At 39.4% G+C, this 21,930-nt stretch overlaps 2 protein-coding genes across 4 annotated transcripts in view; one reads left to right on the forward strand and one right to left on the reverse strand.

Annotated features, from left to right (window-relative positions):
• Nucleotides 1-19,567, forward strand: part of lsp1a (lymphocyte specific protein 1 a) — a 46,487-nt gene extending 26,920 nt beyond the window's left edge. Inside the window, exons 5-14 of one of the 3 annotated variants that reach the window (XM_022672135.2) lie at nucleotides 518-773; nucleotides 936-1,076; nucleotides 4,250-4,291; nucleotides 4,837-4,880; nucleotides 8,013-8,094; nucleotides 8,688-8,828; nucleotides 9,849-9,947; nucleotides 11,869-11,961; nucleotides 12,106-12,214; nucleotides 18,528-19,567. In XM_022672135.2, coding sequence (XP_022527856.2) covers nucleotides 518-773; nucleotides 936-1,076; nucleotides 4,250-4,291; nucleotides 4,837-4,880; nucleotides 8,013-8,094; nucleotides 8,688-8,828; nucleotides 9,849-9,947; nucleotides 11,869-11,961; nucleotides 12,106-12,214; nucleotides 18,528-18,553 — 1,033 coding nt within the window. In that variant the 3' untranslated portion in view covers nucleotides 18,554-19,567. The remainder of the gene's footprint in view (nucleotides 1-517; nucleotides 774-935; nucleotides 1,077-4,249; nucleotides 4,292-4,836; nucleotides 4,881-8,012; nucleotides 8,095-8,687; nucleotides 8,829-9,848; nucleotides 9,948-11,868; nucleotides 11,962-12,105; nucleotides 12,215-18,527) is intronic. The other 2 variants (XM_022672136.2, XM_022672137.2) reach the window with 2 other exon arrangements.
• prr33 (proline rich 33) lies at nucleotides 13,352-21,442 on the reverse strand. The gene is made up of 3 exons (XM_015600993.3): nucleotides 21,214-21,442; nucleotides 20,728-20,777; nucleotides 13,352-17,872 (listed from the first exon to the last, which is right to left on the reverse strand). Exon 3 carries the CDS (start codon nucleotides 17,855-17,857, stop codon nucleotides 14,618-14,620), a length of 3,240 nt encoding a protein of 1,079 aa, XP_015456479.3. The 5' UTR covers nucleotides 17,858-17,872; nucleotides 20,728-20,777; nucleotides 21,214-21,442; the 3' UTR covers nucleotides 13,352-14,617.
• Nucleotides 21,443-21,930: the final 488 nt, after the last annotated feature.

Consider the following 21,930-nt stretch of genomic DNA (forward strand, 5'->3'; position numbering starts at 1 on the left):
ATGTAAGCTATGTTGTTTTAAGAGGAATTTAGGTGTGGGCTCTCAACCTGGCCTTGCACTTTAGGGAGTTCAAATCCTCTGCAGGGCTGAGCAACAACATAACAACCTTTATGCTGTTATTTGAACTCGGAGACACACCTAGAATGAAGCACAAAGAATGGGGAAAAAAAGCTAGATTTGACCCTGATATGTATCGTATTTCACCACTGCTGCAGTCACCAGAACTGTTTACAGGAAAAGTTATTGTTGTCTTTGCTGTGCTGTCATGGCTTTAAAAAAACAAACGTAATCTTAAACCAGTGAATTCAGGCATACATAATAAAGAAGGGTACAACCTCATCAGGACTGTTTTTGAAGGAATGCATCCCTGTCCTCTGCATAAAGTTTGAAGTTAAATAAAGTGGCTGATGTCATGCATTCAGATATGGATTCAGGCCAGGGAACTTCCAGCACAGCTCACAGTGACTGATATTATATGACCTCTTTTGCTCATCTTCCCCTTCCCTCCCCGTTTCAGCAGGAATACGGGTCAGACCTCTGAGCCGAGGGAGCCGGCCGAGGGGAATCTGGAAACAGAGCAGAAGCTGGAGAAGATCCGGCGAAGCCACCAGGAGAAAGAGAGCCAGGAGCTGGAGCATCTCCGCCTGCGGCAGGCCGAGGCCGAGGTGGAGCTGGAGGAGCTCAAGAGGAAGAGAGAGGAGAGACGGAGAGTCCGTGAGGAGGAGGAACGCAGGAGAGAAGAAGAGGAGCATCTGAGGCTGGTGAAGGAGGAGGTGATGGAACAGCAAAAGCAAACACATCAATACATACAGTACATACTCTACACCCATTTCCTGACATACATTCCTGAGATGTTCAACTTTGAGAGAGATAAGCTGTGTGTACACACTTAATAAGTCCGCTGTTGATGATAAGTTGTGTGGGTTGATATGCAGGATGAAAAGAGGCAGATGAAGGAGGATATTGAGAGGAGGAGGATGGAGGCAGCTGAGAAGAGGATGAAGAACCTGAGCACATCCAGCCCAGATAAAGATGATTCCTTTAACCCTCTTAGTCCAAAGAGTCACACTAATAAGGTAAAAAAACACATTTAATTTGATCATTCACTGAGCATGTTATATATTTAAACAGCCATAGTTTAATTGACTGTACAATGAAATATAACAATACGTTGAATATGCATAATGTCTACAGTAATAAACAACATTGTTTCAGTAAAAACACAAAAACAATGCTATAAAAGAACTAATTCTGTTTTTATAATGCAAGTATTTTGTTAAGAAAAGCGATATGTAAGCGTAAAGAAACCCTAAATTGGTCAAGAACATTAATTACCTTAATTAATTAACATTACAATTACCTGAAAAAGGAAATCGGTCAGTGTTTGTAATGGAACAATTTAAACCAGTCATGTTCTCTAGACAGCAGTCTATACATATCTAATATATGTTGTAAAAAATATTTTGCTTAACAAAGCGTGAGACAAGCTGACCACTGACAATGTCCAGCAGAGTGATATAACTGAGATACTTTGTCAAACAAGGCCAAAAATAGGCTGATATGCTTGGTTTATGTACTTACTCCATCGTTGCATAGTTACACAACTAGGCACTGGCTAGAGTTCAGGGTTTAGGCCAAGCATTTTTACCACTGCATCCCTGATTATAGATGCATAAATCAGCCAAACACACAAAACATTCATTATTCATGCCAACATGTTGTTCATGTGGAAGTTATGTACAGCATTCAAAGCTAGTCTATTTTTTGTCATCTATTCATATTCAAAACCCTTATGATGAAATGACTGTTTTTCCAGATGATAGGGTCCGTTTAAACTTGTAAGTCGCATGCGTGTGGTTCATTTGAGTGATGTGTGTCCTTTATTTGTTCTGTTTCAAAGTGTTTTCACTGTCTTTTACACATTAATGGATACACCTAGCATGCACGTATGATGGGATGAAGCTATAGGACACTAGGATTTCAGTCATGCTTCAATATATATGTATTAATATTTGAATTATAGTTTTTTCTTTTTTCTCTGTTTGTTTGTTTTGCATAAACTGGTATCACTGTATATTTTGTGATCTGCAGTTTGCCATGTTTTAGCCACACAAATATCTGATGTTCTAACATTCAAGCTCAGTGTTTTGTGTGTAATATCGTAATATGGCTTAATTGTATATGTTTTATTATTTAAATCAGTGGTGTCCAACCCTCCTCCTGGAAAGCTGCCTTCCTACACAGGGTTCCCGCAGGTCTTAAAATGTCTTGAATTAAAATCTGGTCTTAAATTGTCTTAAATTTATTGTAAATCTGCTGTAGGTATAACATTTTTAGACAGTGTGATTAATGCCGGTGGAAAAGCACATACTAACATTGGTAGCGAGTTTCCGGGGTGAGAACTATGGTAAGTGTAGAGCTAGCTAACATTAGCAGCGAGCTAGCTGACGTTACTGGGGAGATAACTAAGGTTAAAATAGAGCTAGCTAACATGAGCCGTGAGCTAGCTAATGTTACTGGGGAGATAACTGGTTAGAATAAGGCTAGCTAATATTAGCAGTGAGCTAACTAATGTTACTGGGGAGATAACTAAGGTTAAAATAGAGCTAGCTTACATTAGCAGTGAGCTAGCTAACACTACTGGGCAAATACGTAAGTTTAAAATAGAGCTAGCTAACATTAGCAGCGAGCTAGCTAACATTACCAGAGAGATAACTAAGGTTAGCATAGCTAACATGCTAACATGTTCTACATTAAAACAGAACAAAATGTAAAAAAATGAACAAATGAGAAACGTTAGGTTTTGATTACCAACACAATAAATTGTTTTCTACTAAAGAAATTATGACTACATTTTTTTGGGCTTTAAAAGGGTCTTAAAAAACATTAAATTTTAAAATGTATCAGGAACCCTGCTACAGGTCCAACCCATATTTAACACACCCTGTTAAGCCAATCAGAGACTTGTGAAAGCAGAAAGGTCAGGTGGGGGATGACTCGGATTAGATCCAAAGTCTACTTTCCAAGAGCAGTGTTGGAGACTACTGGTTTACCTAATGCATCACTGTATTTTACGCATTACTGTATTACTTTATTTAATACACACTTAAAAATAAAGGTGCCTAACAGAGCTTTAAATGGCCTGTTGGATCATGGTTACCTAAACTGTTAACTCAAATCCCACCCATCCTCTAAGGAGACTAAGATAAACCTTTAAAAAATGATTTGGATGCTTAAATGGTTCAACTGGTGGAAATAAGTTGTAGATGGTTCTATTTACAAAAAAGGACTCTATTTGCCTAAATACTCAGTATGGACAGTACCATGTAATGAATGCATTCAGCTACTTTAATTTTCACCCATTGCAAACATAAATGTGCAAAACACACACTTAGTTTGTCAAGTTGAGAATGATGTGTGGTGGAGATCCAACATCCTGACCTCACTCTAGTGCTCTTGTTGCTGAATGCAACAGTAGAGAAACTTACCCTTGATTTTAGAACAGTAAAATAGTAGGGATCTCCCCATTCAATGTAAATATAACTTATTAAATTCTTATTTGTGTTTAATACTGTATTTTTGAGGTACATGTAATCCTACCAGATATATTTTTCGTCTAATCTTGCCTTGCATCCAGTGATTCCCATTAGATAGTGCACTAGTGACTATAGAGAATCAAATAAGAAGATATAAGCCTAACTTTTTACTGTATATGATATTTTGGTCTTTACTCCACCACAAATTGTGGATATTGTCACCCTAAAACAAATATATTTTATTAAAAATTTTATGAAACTATTTAGCAAATGACCAGTTTAAAGAACCTGTACATAATGTTTAGGTTCCAAAGCAGTTATATTTCTTTCCTATGCCAGTTGCCTTTGTTTAGAACTAGATAGGCACCTTTATTTCTAAGAGTGCATTACTATATGTCTACAGTGACCATCATCTCATCTTTGTTCTCTACCTGGGGCACTGCATGCATCTACCTAAAGATCATAAGCTATATATTCTTTATACAGTTTCAGTATGTTCACAGTGTGCAGTGTGTTTCTTGCTGAAAGGGTTTTCATGGTTTTCACACTCTGTCAGTTTTTGTCAGTCTCAGTGTTCAGTTTATATTCAGACATATGAAAAGCATGCATGTTTATACTACTGTGTGTTCATTCCCAACCTCGCTCTGTGGGGTGGTAGTTGGTGTTGGTGTTCGTCGTCCTGAGCTACCTTCTGCTTGCATGTGTAATTTCAGAGAGAGCATGAGGAGAGATTGACAGCTGAAAATACATGCTTGGTGAGTTGGGGATCAAAAGGCCAGCAGGCTCGACAGCAGCACAAGGGGATCTTTTGTGGGGTTGAAATGAGAGCCACTGAGCATGCAGTGTTAGCCTGCTTTGAAGTAAAGGAGTCGGCGAAGAACTGGTCGGGGCCCGGGCCATTTAATTTCCACCAACACATTATTACTCATGCACGTATGAACTCAACTCTTCACCTGCTCACAGTTTGACATGTTCTTTTAGTCACTGAGAAGACACCATTATATAATGCGGGAAGAGCGGATGAATGGATTGAATAGGCTTAATTCCTCCTTTTATGGAAGGGGATGTTGAGTGCTTCCCTTGTAGGACAGCTAGTTCTCATGAGTTTTTTTTTTTTTTGCTTTGTGATTGTGAATGAATCATTTCCTATAAAAATAAATCAAAACACTACGATCAGATCTGCCTTGGTGGTGAGGTAATGGAATACTCACACCCCCAGCTACTGTATGTGTAATGACTTTCTCCAAAATATTTTTAGCATTTTAAATGTTTTTCTCTTGCGCTTTATTTTCCGTTGCAGATTACAGAGAGAACAGAATCCTTGAATCGATCTTTAAAGAAAAGGTGAGTTTTTCTATAGTGTTTTTTATTGCCAATCACTTTAAAGCACGTCCAGCCTGCATATTCCCTACATAATCAGGAATCATACAAATGCGATTGCTGCCTATTCTTTGCCTCAACTTGAATATACATAACTGGTCTATTTAGACCAAAACTCAAAGGCATTCTGGCTAAATGACGAATGTCTGTAAGTAAACATTGACATAGGTGCTGTGGGTCACCTCTATACGCTGTTAGTTCATCACCTTTGTCGGCTGTGATTTATGAGCAGGCTAACTTGGTCCAGATGTGGAGTGTGTGTCTTTCCTCTGGTGGCTTGTGAGATATTGTGGTGGGTTCAGACCAGGCTCCATGCAGTCTGAGGCAGTGACTTATCAGCCTTTACACACTCAGCTTGAAGCAATGTACAGGTTCATGTCATTGAGTTTTTAGAGCTTATGTAAAAATGCACACAAATGTGTAAAAAGTGGACAGAGTAATGATAAAATGGATTACATGTAGAAACAAGGAGGTGGTGTTAATGTTATGGCTATAATATGTATTTTAACAGGAGAAACAAAAGGAAGGTAGAGGCAGAGGAAATGGTGATTATATCCTAATAATCCTAATAGAGTATGGATTACTGTACCTGTGTGGTTGACGTCAGCAATGATACTTTTTCTCAGAATATAACTGCCTGCAGCATTTCGTCAAGGACATCAGCATGGCAGACAGGTCCACACATGCAGGTTGATGTTGACTCCCTAGGCTGACTGCAATAGAGCGATTGGTTGAACCATCATAACAGCAAAAGATCACTGTGATAGTGCACCCTTCGCAGTATACCGTCTGTCTGCTGGAAGAATGACATCACTTACCATATCTGTCTGTTTTACATTGCAAGACAGCTCAGAGTTAAAATTTATGGACCATATTTGTCATGGGAAAGCATTGCGTCATCTGTAAGGGAGCTGCTTAATCACCGACCCCATCACTAATGACTAACACATGTCTCCCCTCTGCTCACTGATTTAATATCTTACACATATGAAGTGACTTGCCTGTGAATAAGGTCAGAATTTCCACCAGATCTAAGTGGTCACTTTGTTCGCGCCAGATGCTGGGAGTTTATTGTATTCTTGCAGAGCACAAAAAGGGTCCAGGGTTCAGGATATTAAATACACAAACACAAACTTTCTTAGAAAATGTCCTGATATAAAGCTCTGGAAAAAATTAGGAGACCACTTCAGTTTCTGAATCAGTTTCTCTGATTTTGCTATTTATTGGTAAATGTTTGAGTAAAATGAACATTGTTGTTTTATTCAATAAACTACAGACGACATTTATCCCAACTTCAAAATAAAAATATTGTCATTTAGAGCATTTATTTGCAGAAAATGAGAAATGTCTGAAATAACAAAAAAGATGCAGAGCTTTCAGACCTCAAACACTGCAAAGAAAACAAGTTCATATTCATAAAGTTCAGAAATCTATATTTGGTGGAATAACCCTGTTTTTTAATCACAGTTTTCATGCATCTTGGCATGTTCTCCTCCACCAGTCTTACACACTGCTTTTGGATAACTTTATGCCACTTCTGGTGCAAAAATTCAATATGATCTGCCATGACATTAACACTACCTCATTTTCTCTTAAATAAATATAAATATATAGAATAAATATATAGAAGTTCATGATAAATGGCTTAAGTGAAATGGACCACAATTCATTTTGTGTATATATTGTTTTGTGAGAACAGCAACAGTATCTCCCATATGTACACTACTATTTACAGTGTATACATAAGCAGGGGGAACTAGTTCTTGGAGAGGTGAGCCAAAAACCACAAGGTCATTTGGCGCCACTCTACACTGACATGCCCTGATTCATGTGATAAGAACTAGTATCATATCCCATGACTTATGCCATGTCTTATGGAAGCTAAAGAATCTGCGGGTTATGGATGCGGGGCCTGCTTCAGTGAAAGGTTAGGATTTCTGCTGGAGTTAGCACGGACAATTCTAGCCACATGGTGCTGGTTATGTGCTGTCCATTGTGGGTGGTAATGTCTTCTATGACATGGGTCAAGGAAGGTCCCATCTTTCTTGCACCAACTATGATGCCTGGCTTGAAAAACACATGATCAATTTAAAAACTTCTGTCCCATGACTTTTATCATACAGTATCAGTGTATTGTAAACTATAACCCAGGTATTAATTTATATTTGATCATCATTTTAAAGCCTTATTTAAATGTAAACTTCTTAATAGTCTTAACCTAAAACTAAACCCTAAACCGCATTTTTCCATTAATAGCTTTGAAATAATTAACATTTTATACATTTTTTATAAACATTTAAAAATGCTTTTATTGTGGTAATTTCTGCCTCTATAGCATCCTCTCAGTTTCAGCTGTGCTATAGGTGTGTATGATGTGTCTGTGTACTTTGGTACTCAGACACATCACAATATGCAGATTAGACAATCAATAATACAGCCCCCTGCTGACATCCAATCACCTAAGTCTCACTGCTGTCAGTGGCACACTACTGCTGCTGCTGCAGCTCAGCCAATCAGCTTCCTCTAAACCCATACATCACCCAGTGCCCCTCCTAAACTCCCATTTTTAGCCTTTTTCAAATTTGAGCTGAGGGTGGAGTCATCCAAAATGAAAGTGTAGTGCTCCCTTAATTTACATGCAGCTTTTATGAAAAGCATGCTGTGAACTAAGGATACAATTTTGACATCTCTGTTTGTTTCTCCTTATTCTATAATGTCAAGATTAAGCCTTAAAAACACACATAAGGACACACATAGGATTACATAATTTTTTGTTAACCTGTGTCAGAATAAAGAGCTCACCCAGTTTGCACCTCAAAGTCAACAACAACAGCAGCTTGTTACAGACAGACAGAGATATCAGCTTTGAAATGATAATGAGTGAATGGTAGCTAAAATATCTGGTTGCATGTTGGGGACATTATCATTAGGTGAAGTGCCAGTGGGGAGAAAGGAATATTCCAGCTGGGACAAGAATCCCTCTTTATCCCCATCCGGGCGTCTGGCCAGACGATGAGGTTTAGAGCTTTTATACGCTGCGTCTATGCTGCGTAGTCTTTTACATGCCCTGACCAAGTGCCTTTGTTTTGGAAACAGCAACAGTTTTAAGAAGACTCAACCACCGGTACTGCTGTCGAAGATTGATGACAGACTGGAGCAGTACACTCACGCTGTGGAGGTGAGTGAGTGTTCTCTTACAGGTAAAGCACTGAATGTAGATCAGTCTGACTTCAGACATGTACTGACAGACGAATTGTACAGTAATGAAGAAATATGATCCCGGATCAGCTTTACTTCATGGGAAGCGCTGGCAGCTCTGTTGTGGGGGATGATTCAGTGATGACTGTACAGGAGTTCTATCATCATACCCCAGTTTTGGGTCCAGCCAGAGTGTCATAGATTTCCTGACGTATCATAGTGTTCTTCACCTGCCTGGACTTCAAGAGGAGCAGGCAGTCCGTCATTTAACACTTTTTAGAGATGAATAGGAAAAGCCTGCCATACATTTTCATGCTGTATTTGTTTGTCTGGTACTTAGAGGGTCTTTTCTTCCATGCTATTAGAAGGCAAACAACCACAAGATATTCTGAGGTGAAGGTTTTACAGGAAAGCAGATGTTCGTGGTCAGAGCGTGTTAAGGGAGAAGGGGGGCACGGTTAGATCTCTTCTTTCTGCCGTCATGCATCCCAAAGAGCCCTCCCTTCATATCTACTGCTTTTTGATGTTGAAGGAAGAATTGTGATGATCTATGATCTGTGTTATGCTCCGTAGATCTCAGCAAAAGAACCAAAGACAGTCAAAGCAGCTGCAGTGGACATGCCCAGTGTTCCTGAACCTGTCACAGCCAAAAAGAATCTGTTTGAGGCAGGAGAAGCCTGGAACCAGACCACATTCAAAGGAACTCCATCAAAGGTCTGAGAGCAAATTAAACATTTTTTTTTTTATTTTAGCAAACTTTTAGTTGACCTTTAAAAGTTTTTGATTGGCTAAATGAGGTAGTTAGATTTAGGTTTAAAGTGATATGTGCTGGAACATAACCGTTAGGAGTGTTGGTGTCACTTTTATTTACCTAAAGGCAGAAATGTTTGATATATTGTATAGTTACTCATTGGAAGGGCTCAAATAAACAAGACAGAACATATCATAGCTCATCCAAATGTCTGCTATTATCCTGAAGATCAGTGACAGACAACTTCCTGCATCATCACCAGTGCCTCTGGGGCAGTATAAGTATTCCTGAGAGTCTGTTTTTGGAGCAGATATTTGAGCAGTACTGGGACAGAGATAATGCCACCGGGCCGCAGATGTTGACACTTTATCAGTTCAGCTGACTGTGACCTCATTACAGTGATAAGTATGACCCCATTTACACCTGGCTATATTTTACCCTGTTTATATCTAGAGGTAACAGCTAAGCCACATAAAAATGGAAGTGTAAACACAGCCAAGATACATTTAAACCAGATACAAGTCTGATCACTTATACTTCTCAAAGAGTTAGTCTGAGACACATTTGATCCATGTCATGTTAAAGCAGTGTAAATGCTTCTTTAATTTGCATTTATCTATTAAGGTTCTTCCCAGAGCAAGCAAAACACAAGTAAAGAGAATTTTTATAATCATAAACAGGAATCTGATTTCAGTCTGATTAACTAAAGCTGCCTTTGACCTTTTACCAAGACACAATCCAGATACAAGACACATGTGCTGACCAGGTGTGCATGGGGTCTGTAGGAGTCTACACGTCCTCTGAAACATAAAAAAATGAGGATACCTTTATTTGTATAACTTGTAAACATAATCATTGTTGGGAACTGCAAAATGAAGTAGAATCTTTTTTAATCATTGTCCAATACTTCTCAATATCTGAATCTTCTCAATCTGAAACTGAATTTACCCTAAAGTCTTAATTTGTTTTTATGTGTGTTTTAGGACACTGAGGGGCTGAAGGTAGCTGTGGCTGAACGTATCACTCAGTGGGTGAAAGGGAGCCCAGAGAGTGGCAACAAAAACATGCCCTCCAAACCATCCGTACGTATCAGCTGACTGTGATTCTAATCAGATCACTCTATTGTCCCATTGTTCTCACTGCTACTCGGTGGTGTAGCCTCAACAATGCTCTTTCAGTATTAAATCTGCCAGAGGCGCATCGATATCTGTGGCATTTATTTGTCCCTACATGAATAAATCAAGGTCTTTTTTGTCTTCTATCTTCTTTCAGTTTCTCTCCTCTGCTTCTTTCATCTGCCTCCCTATCTTTCCCTCCTAAGGTAAAACAGATGACTAATTCAGTCTGTCTCTTCCTTGCTGAAGATTGCAGAAATGTTACATGTGTTTTTGTGTGGAATGTCAGTGCACTGCCTCTTGGTTTAAATATTTATTTAGAGAAGAACTGGTAATAAACCTTTATGTATTACCAAAATATCAAATTTATCTAAATTATATCCATTAATCCATTATAAGGTTATTTTGGGCACTTGGTTGCTGAATCCAGTCCCGAGGACCAAAGCTGTGTTTCACACCTAATACAGCTCATTAGCTAATGCCAGGTTCACACTACACCAACTGTTTTTTGTTGATCGCCGACAAAAACTCTGCTCGGAGAAATCAGGGTTTTTTGCCACTTGCTCAGTCGCGCAGCGTGAACTACTGAAAGACACTCACCGACTAATTGCAGACCAGTCGCAGATGCCTGGCAAATATTTGGTATTTTAGATATCTGTCCCAGTCGGCGACTGGGAGTGAGAAGCAGAGGCTACATACTGCCAATGGAATTACAGAGAAAGAGAAAATAACAAGTCCAAAACACAACTACTGCATTACCAGAGGCATTACCATGAAATTAAGTGACTGTTAAACTCTACAGGGAGCCTATGAGTAAGTTCTTCATGAATGTGGGTGAATGGAGCTAAAAGCTAAAAAATTAACTAATTAATAATAATAATACTAATTAACTTAGTTTTTCTTTAATTTTAGAAAGTAGAATAATGTATTTTACTAAAAGCGTGCCTGTATATTTCAGTTTATCTACAAAAAAAAAAAAAAACAGGTTTTACACTGTCAAGTACTACCATTACTGCTACTGTGAGCTGATTGGTGGCAAGCTGATCCTGGAGATACAGGAAGAGCATGTTTAAAAGGCTTATAACTGAAGTTCAAAATTATACAAATTAAATTAATTCTGCAGTGCTGAAACATTTGATATAGTTCTGTGTTGAGGACGTAAGTACATATTTCAGTATAAACCTAATCAGATATTTCGTTTCAAGTGCGTATTCCCCTCTATAGAGATTCTCTGGCATGGCATTGCTAGTTCTCGTGTGTTTAGTTCTGGTGTGTTCTTGTGTTAAACGTGTTTCTGGAGAGCAGCCAGCTGAGTTAGAGATTTCCCAGTGAGACAATCATGTAATTTGTGACCCCGTGTCGCTAATCAGTTGTATAGTGTGAAAGTCTCAACAACTGAGAGAACAACTTAAGATTATAGCACAACCAGTCATGTAGTGTAAACAGCACAACGACTGACAACTCAAAAAGTCATGTAGTGTGAACCTGGCAAAGGGGCACTTTTTCACTGAGCCCTCAAAACCATGATCCGTCAAGTTGGTGTTGTTGCCAGTCCCAATTAATCATACTTTGGGTATAGAGAATACCTGAAAATTGTGCAGGACATTGTTTCCTAAGGACTGGAGTTAAAACACGGATTTAGGAATCTAAAGTTCTTGTTTTTATCTTTTTGGCATCTTAATCTTTAACAGTATGCTGTGGGCAATGTGTTTAGGAGAAATTGGTTGATCTGTTCCACATCCCTGTTTGTACTGCCCTCTGGTGGGATACCAGTATTCTGCCTGTATTGTGCCTGTTTTCCAGTTGGGTTTTAGTTTTATGGGGTTTTATGTTTTAAGTGGTAGAGAAAGATATTTAAGACATTTGTTCTCCGTGCCTTTTTTTTTAGGATGTTAAAGCAGGAGATGTGCTACAAAAGAAGAACATGTGGGAGATCATAGGAGAGGGATCAGCAGGAGGGCAGTCAGGAGCTGCAGGGAAGGTAATTATTAAATTACTGCACCACCACCAGCACCAAAAACAAAAAGAAAAACAGGGGAAAAGATGAGTCTTCCCTTCTGTAGCTCACCTCATCCTCCATCCTACCTCCCTCTGAGATCTGTTTTTTTTTTGTTTTGTTTTTTAGAACACCTCTGCTGGTAAACGCTACAAATTTGTTGTGACTGGCCATGGCAAATACGAGAAGATTTCCATCGATGATGACCAGTATGATGGCTACACAAACGGAAAATCGAGTAAGTCTCTCTATAACCTGATTACGGACTTGTGCCTAACCATAAATCTCAATGCAGCAATAAAATCACTGTCACTGTAGTTTTACAGTGGAAAATAGAATAGTTTAGTCACTCACATCACTGACATTAGATCTGCGTGTCCCACAGGTCTTTAAGCAGTGCCTTTTGCATTGTATCACACTGGCTTGGGCCATTTTAGACAAAGCTCTGCTAAGCTGAGGCAGGATATAAATTTATGGGGTGCTGACAGGATTCTAACACATGCTTATGCATTCTCACTCAGCCTGCAGTGGCCTTAAATAAAGACTGCTGGAAATGTTCACACATGCCAGGCTATGCATTGCAAGGATTTAGAACATCCATTTACAGCTGTGTTTAACGCTTAAGCTCTTACAACCACCTTTGATAGGCTTTTATTATAATTACGTTGTAACTAATTGTGAAATTATGCATTTTGCTTTTGCAAAGGAAGTCTCTGTAAAAGATTTTTAGTCCAAATCATACTGCTTTTCAGCTTTTTCATCCATTAATCATAAACAACAGCTGTTTTTAAATAAAGTGAAAGGTTTTTGCCTGACAACAATAATAATGATTATTTAACACAGTAATTTGTGATATTTTCTATGCATTAATTAGTACATATTTTTAACATTCAGATCTGGCTATGTACATACACTATATGGACATAAGTATTGGGATATAAATTTTTTCAAGGATATTGTAAAATATTTTATTTTGCTAACTGTCTGTGACATCCAGGGAAGGCTTTCTATTACATTTCAGAGCATTACTGTGAGAATTTGATTGCATACTAAAACAAATAGGCTAGGCTAATATGGTCGGAATGCTATTCTCCTTCTTTTAACTCTCAAAACTTAGCCCAAATGTATTGAAAAGTACTGAATGGAGCGCCATTATTCCAGATAAAACAGTTCCACTGCTCCACAGCCCAATGCTGGGGGCTTTAAACCCCTCTAGCCCATGAATTACATTAGGCGTGGTGCCAATAGCTTTGTGTCCTTCTACTCCATAGAATTCTGTTCTATTGTCAGTACTTTACAGGGATTAGACAGCAGTGGGTACAACTTAAAAAAATAGCTGAAGTATTTGATAAATTCTGAATGACCAAAGTGAGCCTTCTCCAAATCAAGCGTTTTTATTACAAAAATAAATATAAAACAACATCTAGTACAACGCACCATAAAAGGCAAAGCATTATACACATCACAGCCCACACAGAGAACCTGTACCCAGTCTGACGTTTGAAGACATACATGCAAAAAAGGCCAAGCATAAAACATACAGTAGACAATTAATTCATCTCAGATTTTAAGAGGACTTTAGGCTGAAGGAGATCCTGACCACTTTTTTTTGCCAAGCGTAAGGGTTGACAGTCAGTATGCACTGCTGTGTGCTATCCCCAACCTAATTATTCTATCAGTTCAGCAGAACCCAGTGGCTTTATGCTCAGTTTTAGGGTTCTGTCAGTGAAAGCTGCCTGTCAACACTTCAGGCATGCAGCTTCATTTAGACATGCTCTGGTCATCAATATACCTCAATGCACTGTCTGCTTCTACTCCGGATGTTCATGGTAGAATCAGAAGCTCTGTCACTATCATACAGATTTTTCTCTTATTCCCACATCTACTTAACGTCACAGTCACCCCATTCCCACCCTTCCACCCTCATAAAACTTTCCTTACCCTGTCGAACCTGTTCCTCTACTGAACACACTATCACAGCTTTTTTCTGCCAGCTACGCCTCCCTGGCATTGTCAAAAAAAAAAAAAGGCAAAAAAACAATAAAAGAGAAAAAATAAAAAGGAAAGGATTTTTATAAGCACCATGATGAATACTGAGTATTAAAGTACATCAATTTAATATTCCATGATGCCTAATATTCACACTTCCATTATGCAAAAAAAAAAAACCTCAAATCTCCTTTCCGAGACATCAGTCAGGATTTGGATTTTGTTGTGTAACTCATATGGCAAACTTCAGCCATGAAAGAACTGCATAGGTGTTGGGCTGTGATTCTTTCACCATACTTTCTTCATTTTTTTCACTATCAGTGATGACAGATCAATGAAATGAAGCTGTTCGAATGCTTGTTATCAATGCATTCTTTAATCACTGGGGGATATCTAAGTGAAAGGCCTATGTTTTGTACTTCTCCCTGCCAAAAAAATAACATGTCAGGGAAACTGGCAGTGAAGTAAAACAATACTACTGATTCATTTAAATTCCTCACTGTATTTCATACAAATAACATTTATTTTCTGTTTAGCTCTTTTAAAGTAACTTAATGAAATTTTAAAGAAACTGAATGTGTGATAAACAGAACTGTACACTATCACTGAAAAAATTACAAATATCCTTGGCCGTTTAACATCTACTCTTCAGCTACACGTCAGTGGATTTACTAGCAGCGAAGCCTTTGGCGGTTCTGTTAAAGTCTTTTGGTTCTTCATCTTTGCCTTTGCGGCCTATGAGACCCATCTCGAATACTGTTGCAATCTTTGTCACAGGCCGTGAGGCTGCCTCTCTCAGTTTTCTAGCATCAAACCGAGGGCTATACAGGAGAACTGGAAGGCGATGTGCAAATGATGGAATTTCTTTCGGTTTGTCCAGTTTCTCCTCTTCTTTCTTCTGCTCATCGGTTTTGCTGGCTTCTATCTGTTGCATGATGCTCTCTTTGGTAGAGAACATTTGGAAGAGGACAGCGTCCCACATTTTCGCAGCCCTGGGGCTGTCTGTATCCTCTTGGCTCTCAGATTTTTCAGTAATCTTATCTGCTTCTTTGCCCTGTGGTTTCTGCTCACTTGGTTTCGGGGCAGTGCCATCAGGGGCCTCTTTTTTCAGCGCTGTCTCCGCATCAGGAAATGTAGGCTCCTCGACCTCCACCACCATGTGTTTCTTGAGACGAGACCAGCCGCTGAGCTTTGACTTCATGCCTTTTGGTTTCTGAAATGCCTTCAGGAGTGGCTCTGCTGCTGGAGGGGAGCTGCCGTCCCCCTTCTCCTCCGCTGCAGGCTTAGTCTCCTGTAGGGTACTCTCTTTAGCCTCTGCTAAATCTTTTTTCTCAGGTTTCACTTTGTCCTTCTGGTCATCTGCTGGCTTGACCAGAGGCTTATCTTGTGTCTTTTCTGTTGCAGTTTTGTCAGAAGCCACTGTTGTTAAAGATTTTTGCTCTTTAATCCTCTCTAATAACGACTTTTGGGGCGCTGATGGCTTCTTTGAGACTTTGTCTGTTTTTGCAGTGACTGCATCTTTTGCTGGCGTTGGCTTTGAGATTTTAGCAACGTCTGCAGTTTGGTTAGATGTTGTAGTTTGTGCAGGTGCTGAGGCTGGTTTAGTTTCAGGCTTAGTGGGTTCCACTGTGGAGTCAGAGGGCGGTGATTTTGGTTTAGGAGGGCCGTATGTTGGGGTCCTGACTCTCGGCATCACAGGAACTGTAGTCACTGCCTGAGGTACTTCTGCTGGTGGTGTGTCAGCTTTAGACACCACAATCGTTGGAATAGTAATTGCAGAGACCTTTTCTTCAGTTTTCTTTATTTCTGGTGTTGGTAACTTTGGTGTCTCTTTAACAGATTTGAGTATTTTCTGCACTGCTGGTGTCGGTGTTGGCTCTGAGACTGTAGCTGTAGGTGCAGCATTTGTGGACGGTGGTACTTTACTCACAGGTGTCTCTGACTGCTTAGGCACTGCTTCAGGCCTAGCTGCCTCTTTCAGAGTAGACTGATCCTTTGCTTTTCCCTGAGCGTTTTGTGTAGGTTCTTGTGATACCGGTTCTGGAGGTTTGGATACCGCAGTAGTTGGTGAAATAGGTCTTGAGATACCAAATGCAGGTGTAAAACTCTGTATCCCCCCATGAGCAACATATTCAGATGGGGTTAATCCATAATATGTTGATTTGGGTGATTTTGATGTGGGTGTTCTAGGTCTTTGACCTGCAAATGGAGGTATTCTTGGTCTCTGAAGTCCTGGTGAGGGTAGCACAGGTTTATCAAACTCATGGTTTGGTGGTTTGGGTGATGGGAACTCAGCTGTAGGAACAGGTTTAGAACTTTCATGTGAAGGGGTCATCTGACCTTGGGGTTCTGAGGTCTCTGTAAACTTTGGAGCATCTTGTGTGGGGATCTTTGGCTTTGGTAATTCAGGTTCTTTGATTTTGTCAGATGACTTTTTATCTGCGGAAATCTCAGGTGGCTTTATCTGGACATCCCCATTTTGGATAGCTTCTGGGATTTTGCTGCTTTCTTTAGGAGTTTCATCACTTGGCCCCAGTAGACTTGAGGTTGGTGTTTTGGATCTTCTACCCTCCATATGCACAGGGGAAACAGCAAATAGAAGTGGATTAGGTCTTGAAATTTCTATGACAGGGGTTCTGGCAGGAGACACATGATAGGAGGGTGTCTTGGGTCGTCCTGTAAGAGTTTTTGTTGTTGTCAACTCTAATGTCGGTGTCCGTTCTCTTGTAGGGGTTCGTCCTCTCGTTGTCTCAGTTTTTACTGTTGCATCACCTCTTATCTCAGATGTTTGGGTAGTACCATTCTTAACTTCCAGTGTTGTAGTAGGAATTTTTGTTGGTGTTGGGCCTCTTTTGACTTCAGGTGTTGGCGTTGAGCCTCTTTTGACTTCAGACGTAGGTGTTGTACCCCTTTTGATTTCAGATGTAGGCGTCAACCCCCTTTTGATTTCAGCTGTAGGTGTTGGACCCCTTCTGATTTCAGATGTAGGTGTTGGACCCCTTTTGATTTCAAATGTAGGTGTTGCACCACGTTTAATTTCAGATGTGGGTGTCGGCCCCCTTCTAATTTCTCTGGTTGGTGTTCGTTCTCTCTTTAGCTCAGATGTTGGTGTCACAATCCTCCTAACCTCAAATGTTGGGGTTTGACTTCGCTTTATCTCAGCAAGAGGTGTTTTACTCCTTTCTTGTTTTGGTGATGCCGTGTAAGTTCTTAGACTTGCAGACTTGGAAGTGTAATTTGTAATTTGTGGAACGTCAAACATGGGTTTTGATTGTTTAGAAGTAGTGAAGGTGGGTGTAAGACTTGAGTTGGACTCCAGCTGTGTAGTGAGCACAACATTGTTTACTTGCTTTACGGCTGAACCTGGTTTGATGTCTGCATGCCTGATGAACTCAGTGGTGGTAGTTATAGCTGCTACAGATGTAACAGTTACTAAAGGAACAGAATGAGATGGAGCTGAATAGGAGAACAGTGGAGCCATGTGGTGTGGTGGACTAAGGCCCGGAGGAACAAAGGGCTGTGGAGAGAACCTTGTTGGTTTGCCGTAACTGAAGGATCGCTGGTGAGGGTAAGGGGAGGCTATATGCTGATACAGTGGCCTGACATTGAAACGAGGGTGTAGTGTACCTCCATAGATGGGTGTCTCTGGTGTCCTGGGGGGAGTAGAATGGTCACTGTGCTCCAGGTCAGGACTTGCCTCGTTTACAGGAGAGAGGCTGGAGCGGAAGGGGACTGGTGTCTGGGAGGCCTGTGAGGCAGCTTTTTTCTTGGCCGTTTTCTTAAGTAGTTTCTGGAGGCGGACATTTTCCTTCCCAGGTTTAGGAAGCAGAGGTGGTGGGTACTGCTGGGAAAGCAGGCCTGCTTGGGCAGCGTTGCCAATATTTACAGCCATGGAAATGTCAGCCCCCTTAAACACACAGGCAAAATTTGCATATATAGATTATTTTCCATACTGATCTTAAATAAATAAAAATACAGCTCTGGAAAAAAATAAGAGAGCACTTAAAAATGACGAGATTCTTTGATTTTACCAAATTAAAAACCTCTGGAATAGAATCAAGAGGAAGTTGGATGATCACAAGCCATCAAACCAAACTGAACTGCTTGAATTTTTGCACCAGTAGTGGCATAAAGTTATTTAAAAGCAGTGTGTAAGACTGGTGGAGAAGAACATGCCAGGGTGCATGATAACTGTGAATAAAAACCAGGGTTATTGCACCAAATATTGATTTTTGAACTCTTAAAACTTTATGAATATGAACTTGTTTTCTTGAGGTCTGAAGACTCTGCTGTAAATGACAAATTTTTATTTGGAGTTTGTGAGAAATGTTGTCCGTACTTTATAGAATAAAACAGCAATGTTCATTTTTCTCAAACATATACCTATAAATATCAAAATCAGATACTGATTCAGAAACTGAAGTGGTCTCTTTATTTTGTCCAGAGCTGTATATGAAAGCATAGTTAAAGATCTCATGCCATAGAAAACCTGCATAAAGCATCAATAAAAAAGAAACTATAGAATTAATATTAACATTTATTCTTCTCTTTTCCTTTTTCAGGTGACCTGTGCCAAAGTGACTTGTAAAGGCCTGCTGCATGCTACCATGATGCGGTTATCTGGAGGATTTATTTACATTACCAAATTCATATCCATAAATACCACAGGCAAATGTCAAACAATGTAACAGCACATCTTGGTTGAAGAGGTCCACAACAGTTATTATTTTATCATACAAATCACATACATAATTATATCAGTAGGTCATAAAGAACATGATGTTTACTTCTTTTCTTTTTCCTCACTTGTCCTTGTTTATTGTTTTTAGACCACTGCATCAGATTACTATGTATTGTATTTGTCTTATTTGATTGTGCTTTTATCTTATATTCATTATGCAACATTTGCAATTATATTATTCAGAGTTTAAAGTTTGTCAAGACTTTGTTATGTTGATGTAAATAGGATGTCGGAAATGAAAGGTCACTGTGATGCGCTGGAGTTGGTCTAGAGGACTCTAAACCATAGTCTAAAGCTGTGTTTGGACTATGGTATAGACTACAGTAAATTTCAAGGAAAATCAAATTCTTATTTAGAGAACACTGGCCTTTTAATATACCTTTTGGAAAAATGGCCTTTTTGAACTGGGTCACCAAAATTATATTTTTCATTGTACAGTTCAGTCCAGCTCACCATTTATGATATATATGTGGGAAACATCTGTCATTGATGGGCATAATTTGAGCCACTAGGATACACAAGGTATATTTTACACATACATATATGCAGCCAACAAAGTGCAGGCTGCTCTGGTCAAATGACACATTTGGGTACCTAAGAAAAATCAAATAAATGTAATTTATATTATTATTTTTTGTCAATAGGTTAAATTGTGACAAAAAAATAATTATACTTATAGTGTGGATAAGTGCATGCTCTTTAGGGAACGTGACTTATTTACACTTCATCAACACAAAATTTGATCAGGGTTGAAAGACTTTTGCATATGACTGTAAGACATATATATACTGTTTTAGGATTTAAGGCTTTTTCTGTTGTACTTGTATTTTGTTGAATAAATCTGTCTTTTTTTATTCAAAAGTTGTCTCTCATTTGTACTGCACTCTGTAATATTAGGCATATCTTTAATACTGTATTTAATCTTTAATCAGTTATTTTTGTGCCAGTGTTCAGGCTGAGTTCAGTTCTTCATATTTCATTCCCGGTGATTATGCCAGGCAGCTGTTTTGTGTAACAGTAGTTGGGGTAAATGAAATAGTACAGTAAATTTTACGGCATCTCTATTTGCAGTGAGCCAACCATGTTTAATGCTGGATATCGTCTTGGCCTAATTTTAGGCTTAAAGCTAAGGCAGGACAGAGACACCTGCTCCTCGTCATGGACTTTGGTGCTTTACTGTCAGCCAACTACAAACCAAGAGACCAGTGCTCTGCTTATAGAGATTATAGAGATAGATGCTTATAGAGATAGTTACAGATCAGGCTGCAGGTCAGGTTGATTCTGAAAGTATGTAAATTATAAATCATATGAAACATATAATACTGCTTAGATAAGGCACTCACTACTATCCAATTCATGCTTTACTGAGTTAAGACTAAGACTAATGTTAAATTTCACTGCTGCACAGGCTAAGTATTGGCAAAGAGATTAAATGAATTCAATGGATGTTCTGACTGTAGTTTTTTCTATTTCTAAAAAAATAAGCTAAATAATATTTATTTATTCTCATTTTTTAATTTAGAGTTTTTTATAATCAAATCAGTGTATTAACTGTAACAACTGAACACATAATTACTTTACTTTGTCTTGAATTTTAAAACATGATCCTCATTTAATTATGAACAAATGGAAGCGCCAGTGCCAGCAGAGTGCTCCCATAACTCGGGTTCAAAAGTAGGCCAGTCATAAGAGTTTTAAAGGAGCCTTACTCCCACAGAAACTGAACCTGTCGCCTGACACATGACACATGAGAAGGGGTCATCCTTTTAAGGCTCTGGAAGGTTATACGTTTTGGAGCGACTCCAACACATACGCTCAAAAGAGGAAAGCGTAAGAATAGCCGGGCGGCAGATTCAGGCCCTGCACAATGATCGTTCTTAGCATTAGCTGCGAGTGAAAATAAGTAAATAAGTAAACAAATAAACACACAAACAAACATGCACACAAAGCAGGTCTTCTCCTGTGCTCAGGTTTCATGGCTGTCACACTGGTTAAAAATAGGAACACGCACAACAACTTACCAAGAGATGATTTTAACAGATGACAGATGGCTCACTTTAGTCAGAGTCCCCTTTAAATACAGAATAAACAGATTCAGCCAGAGAACACAGGCAAAAACTATCTGTCACAAAGCAGCAGTCATAGGGGGAACCAAACCAACCAAACAACCCAAACAGCACATTCTGAGCTGAAACTTCATGTAGCCACGTATTCCCCCTGCCAGTAATGACATCTGGTTCGTATGATGAACTTCTGGCCCACCATCTCCAGTACTAATCCTGTTATAATAGTGCTTTAACACTAGCACCTTTACAAAATATATATCACAGCCTTCCAAAGAGCTGTCAATGCAGCCTTCTACAATGGAATCAAGCTGAGGGGCTGGCTACAACACCCACAACACCTGTTCCAGGACCTTAAGACCACTCAGCGACAGTGACATCAACACACCGACATGCGCTCCTCCAGGACAAATAAAAGCTGCAAGTGTTTTGGGTTTATTTTACCTGTGTTTCTGCTGCTCAGGGGCGACTGGCTGCTGCCTGCTTCTCCCAGCCTGGAGTGTCAGAACAAGAGGCTCATGTTGAGCTCAGCGAGTCCTTTCCTCCAAATGGAAGGCAATGGCTCCATAGCAGTCCAAAAATAAAACCAGAGCCCTTTACTTAGAATGTGTGCGCCGAGTAGCACTGCTGCACAGGGACCGCCAGCAAGGCAGGAGGTGTCCAGAGGACCTTCCATGTACCCCCACCTGCCCACTCAAGTCACCCAAAGCCTCAGAGACTACAAGAGCACTGCCATCTGCAGGACACCGAGAGCAGATGAAGCCAAGGCTTCAGAGAACCTGACACCACACACCAGGCTGGGTGTGAAAAGGGTGTGATATCACTAAACATGATTACTTACCAAGTGCACACTTCACTAATCGGCCCCATGACAGTTTTGATGCATCAAAACTGAGTGAGAACTTGTACTAAAACTGTACATAAAAACTATTCATGAGAATGATCCTATTTTGAGGAAAATATACAAATATATTACAAAATATTTGGTTGTTATTTGAGTACAGTTTTAACTTTTAACTTCATCAATCACTGTGTACATTCTTTGCGCACTGTACAAGTCCATAGATTGTGCTGGATATATCTTTATAATTCTATAATAATCTCAATAAAAGTGATAAAATTCTTACTGTAAATTTAACTATACAAAATAATATACATAAT

Source organism: Astyanax mexicanus, chromosome 2, assembly GCF_023375975.1.
Source record: "Astyanax mexicanus isolate ESR-SI-001 chromosome 2, AstMex3_surface, whole genome shotgun sequence".
Lineage (NCBI taxonomy): Eukaryota > Metazoa > Chordata > Actinopteri > Characiformes > Acestrorhamphidae > Astyanax > Astyanax mexicanus.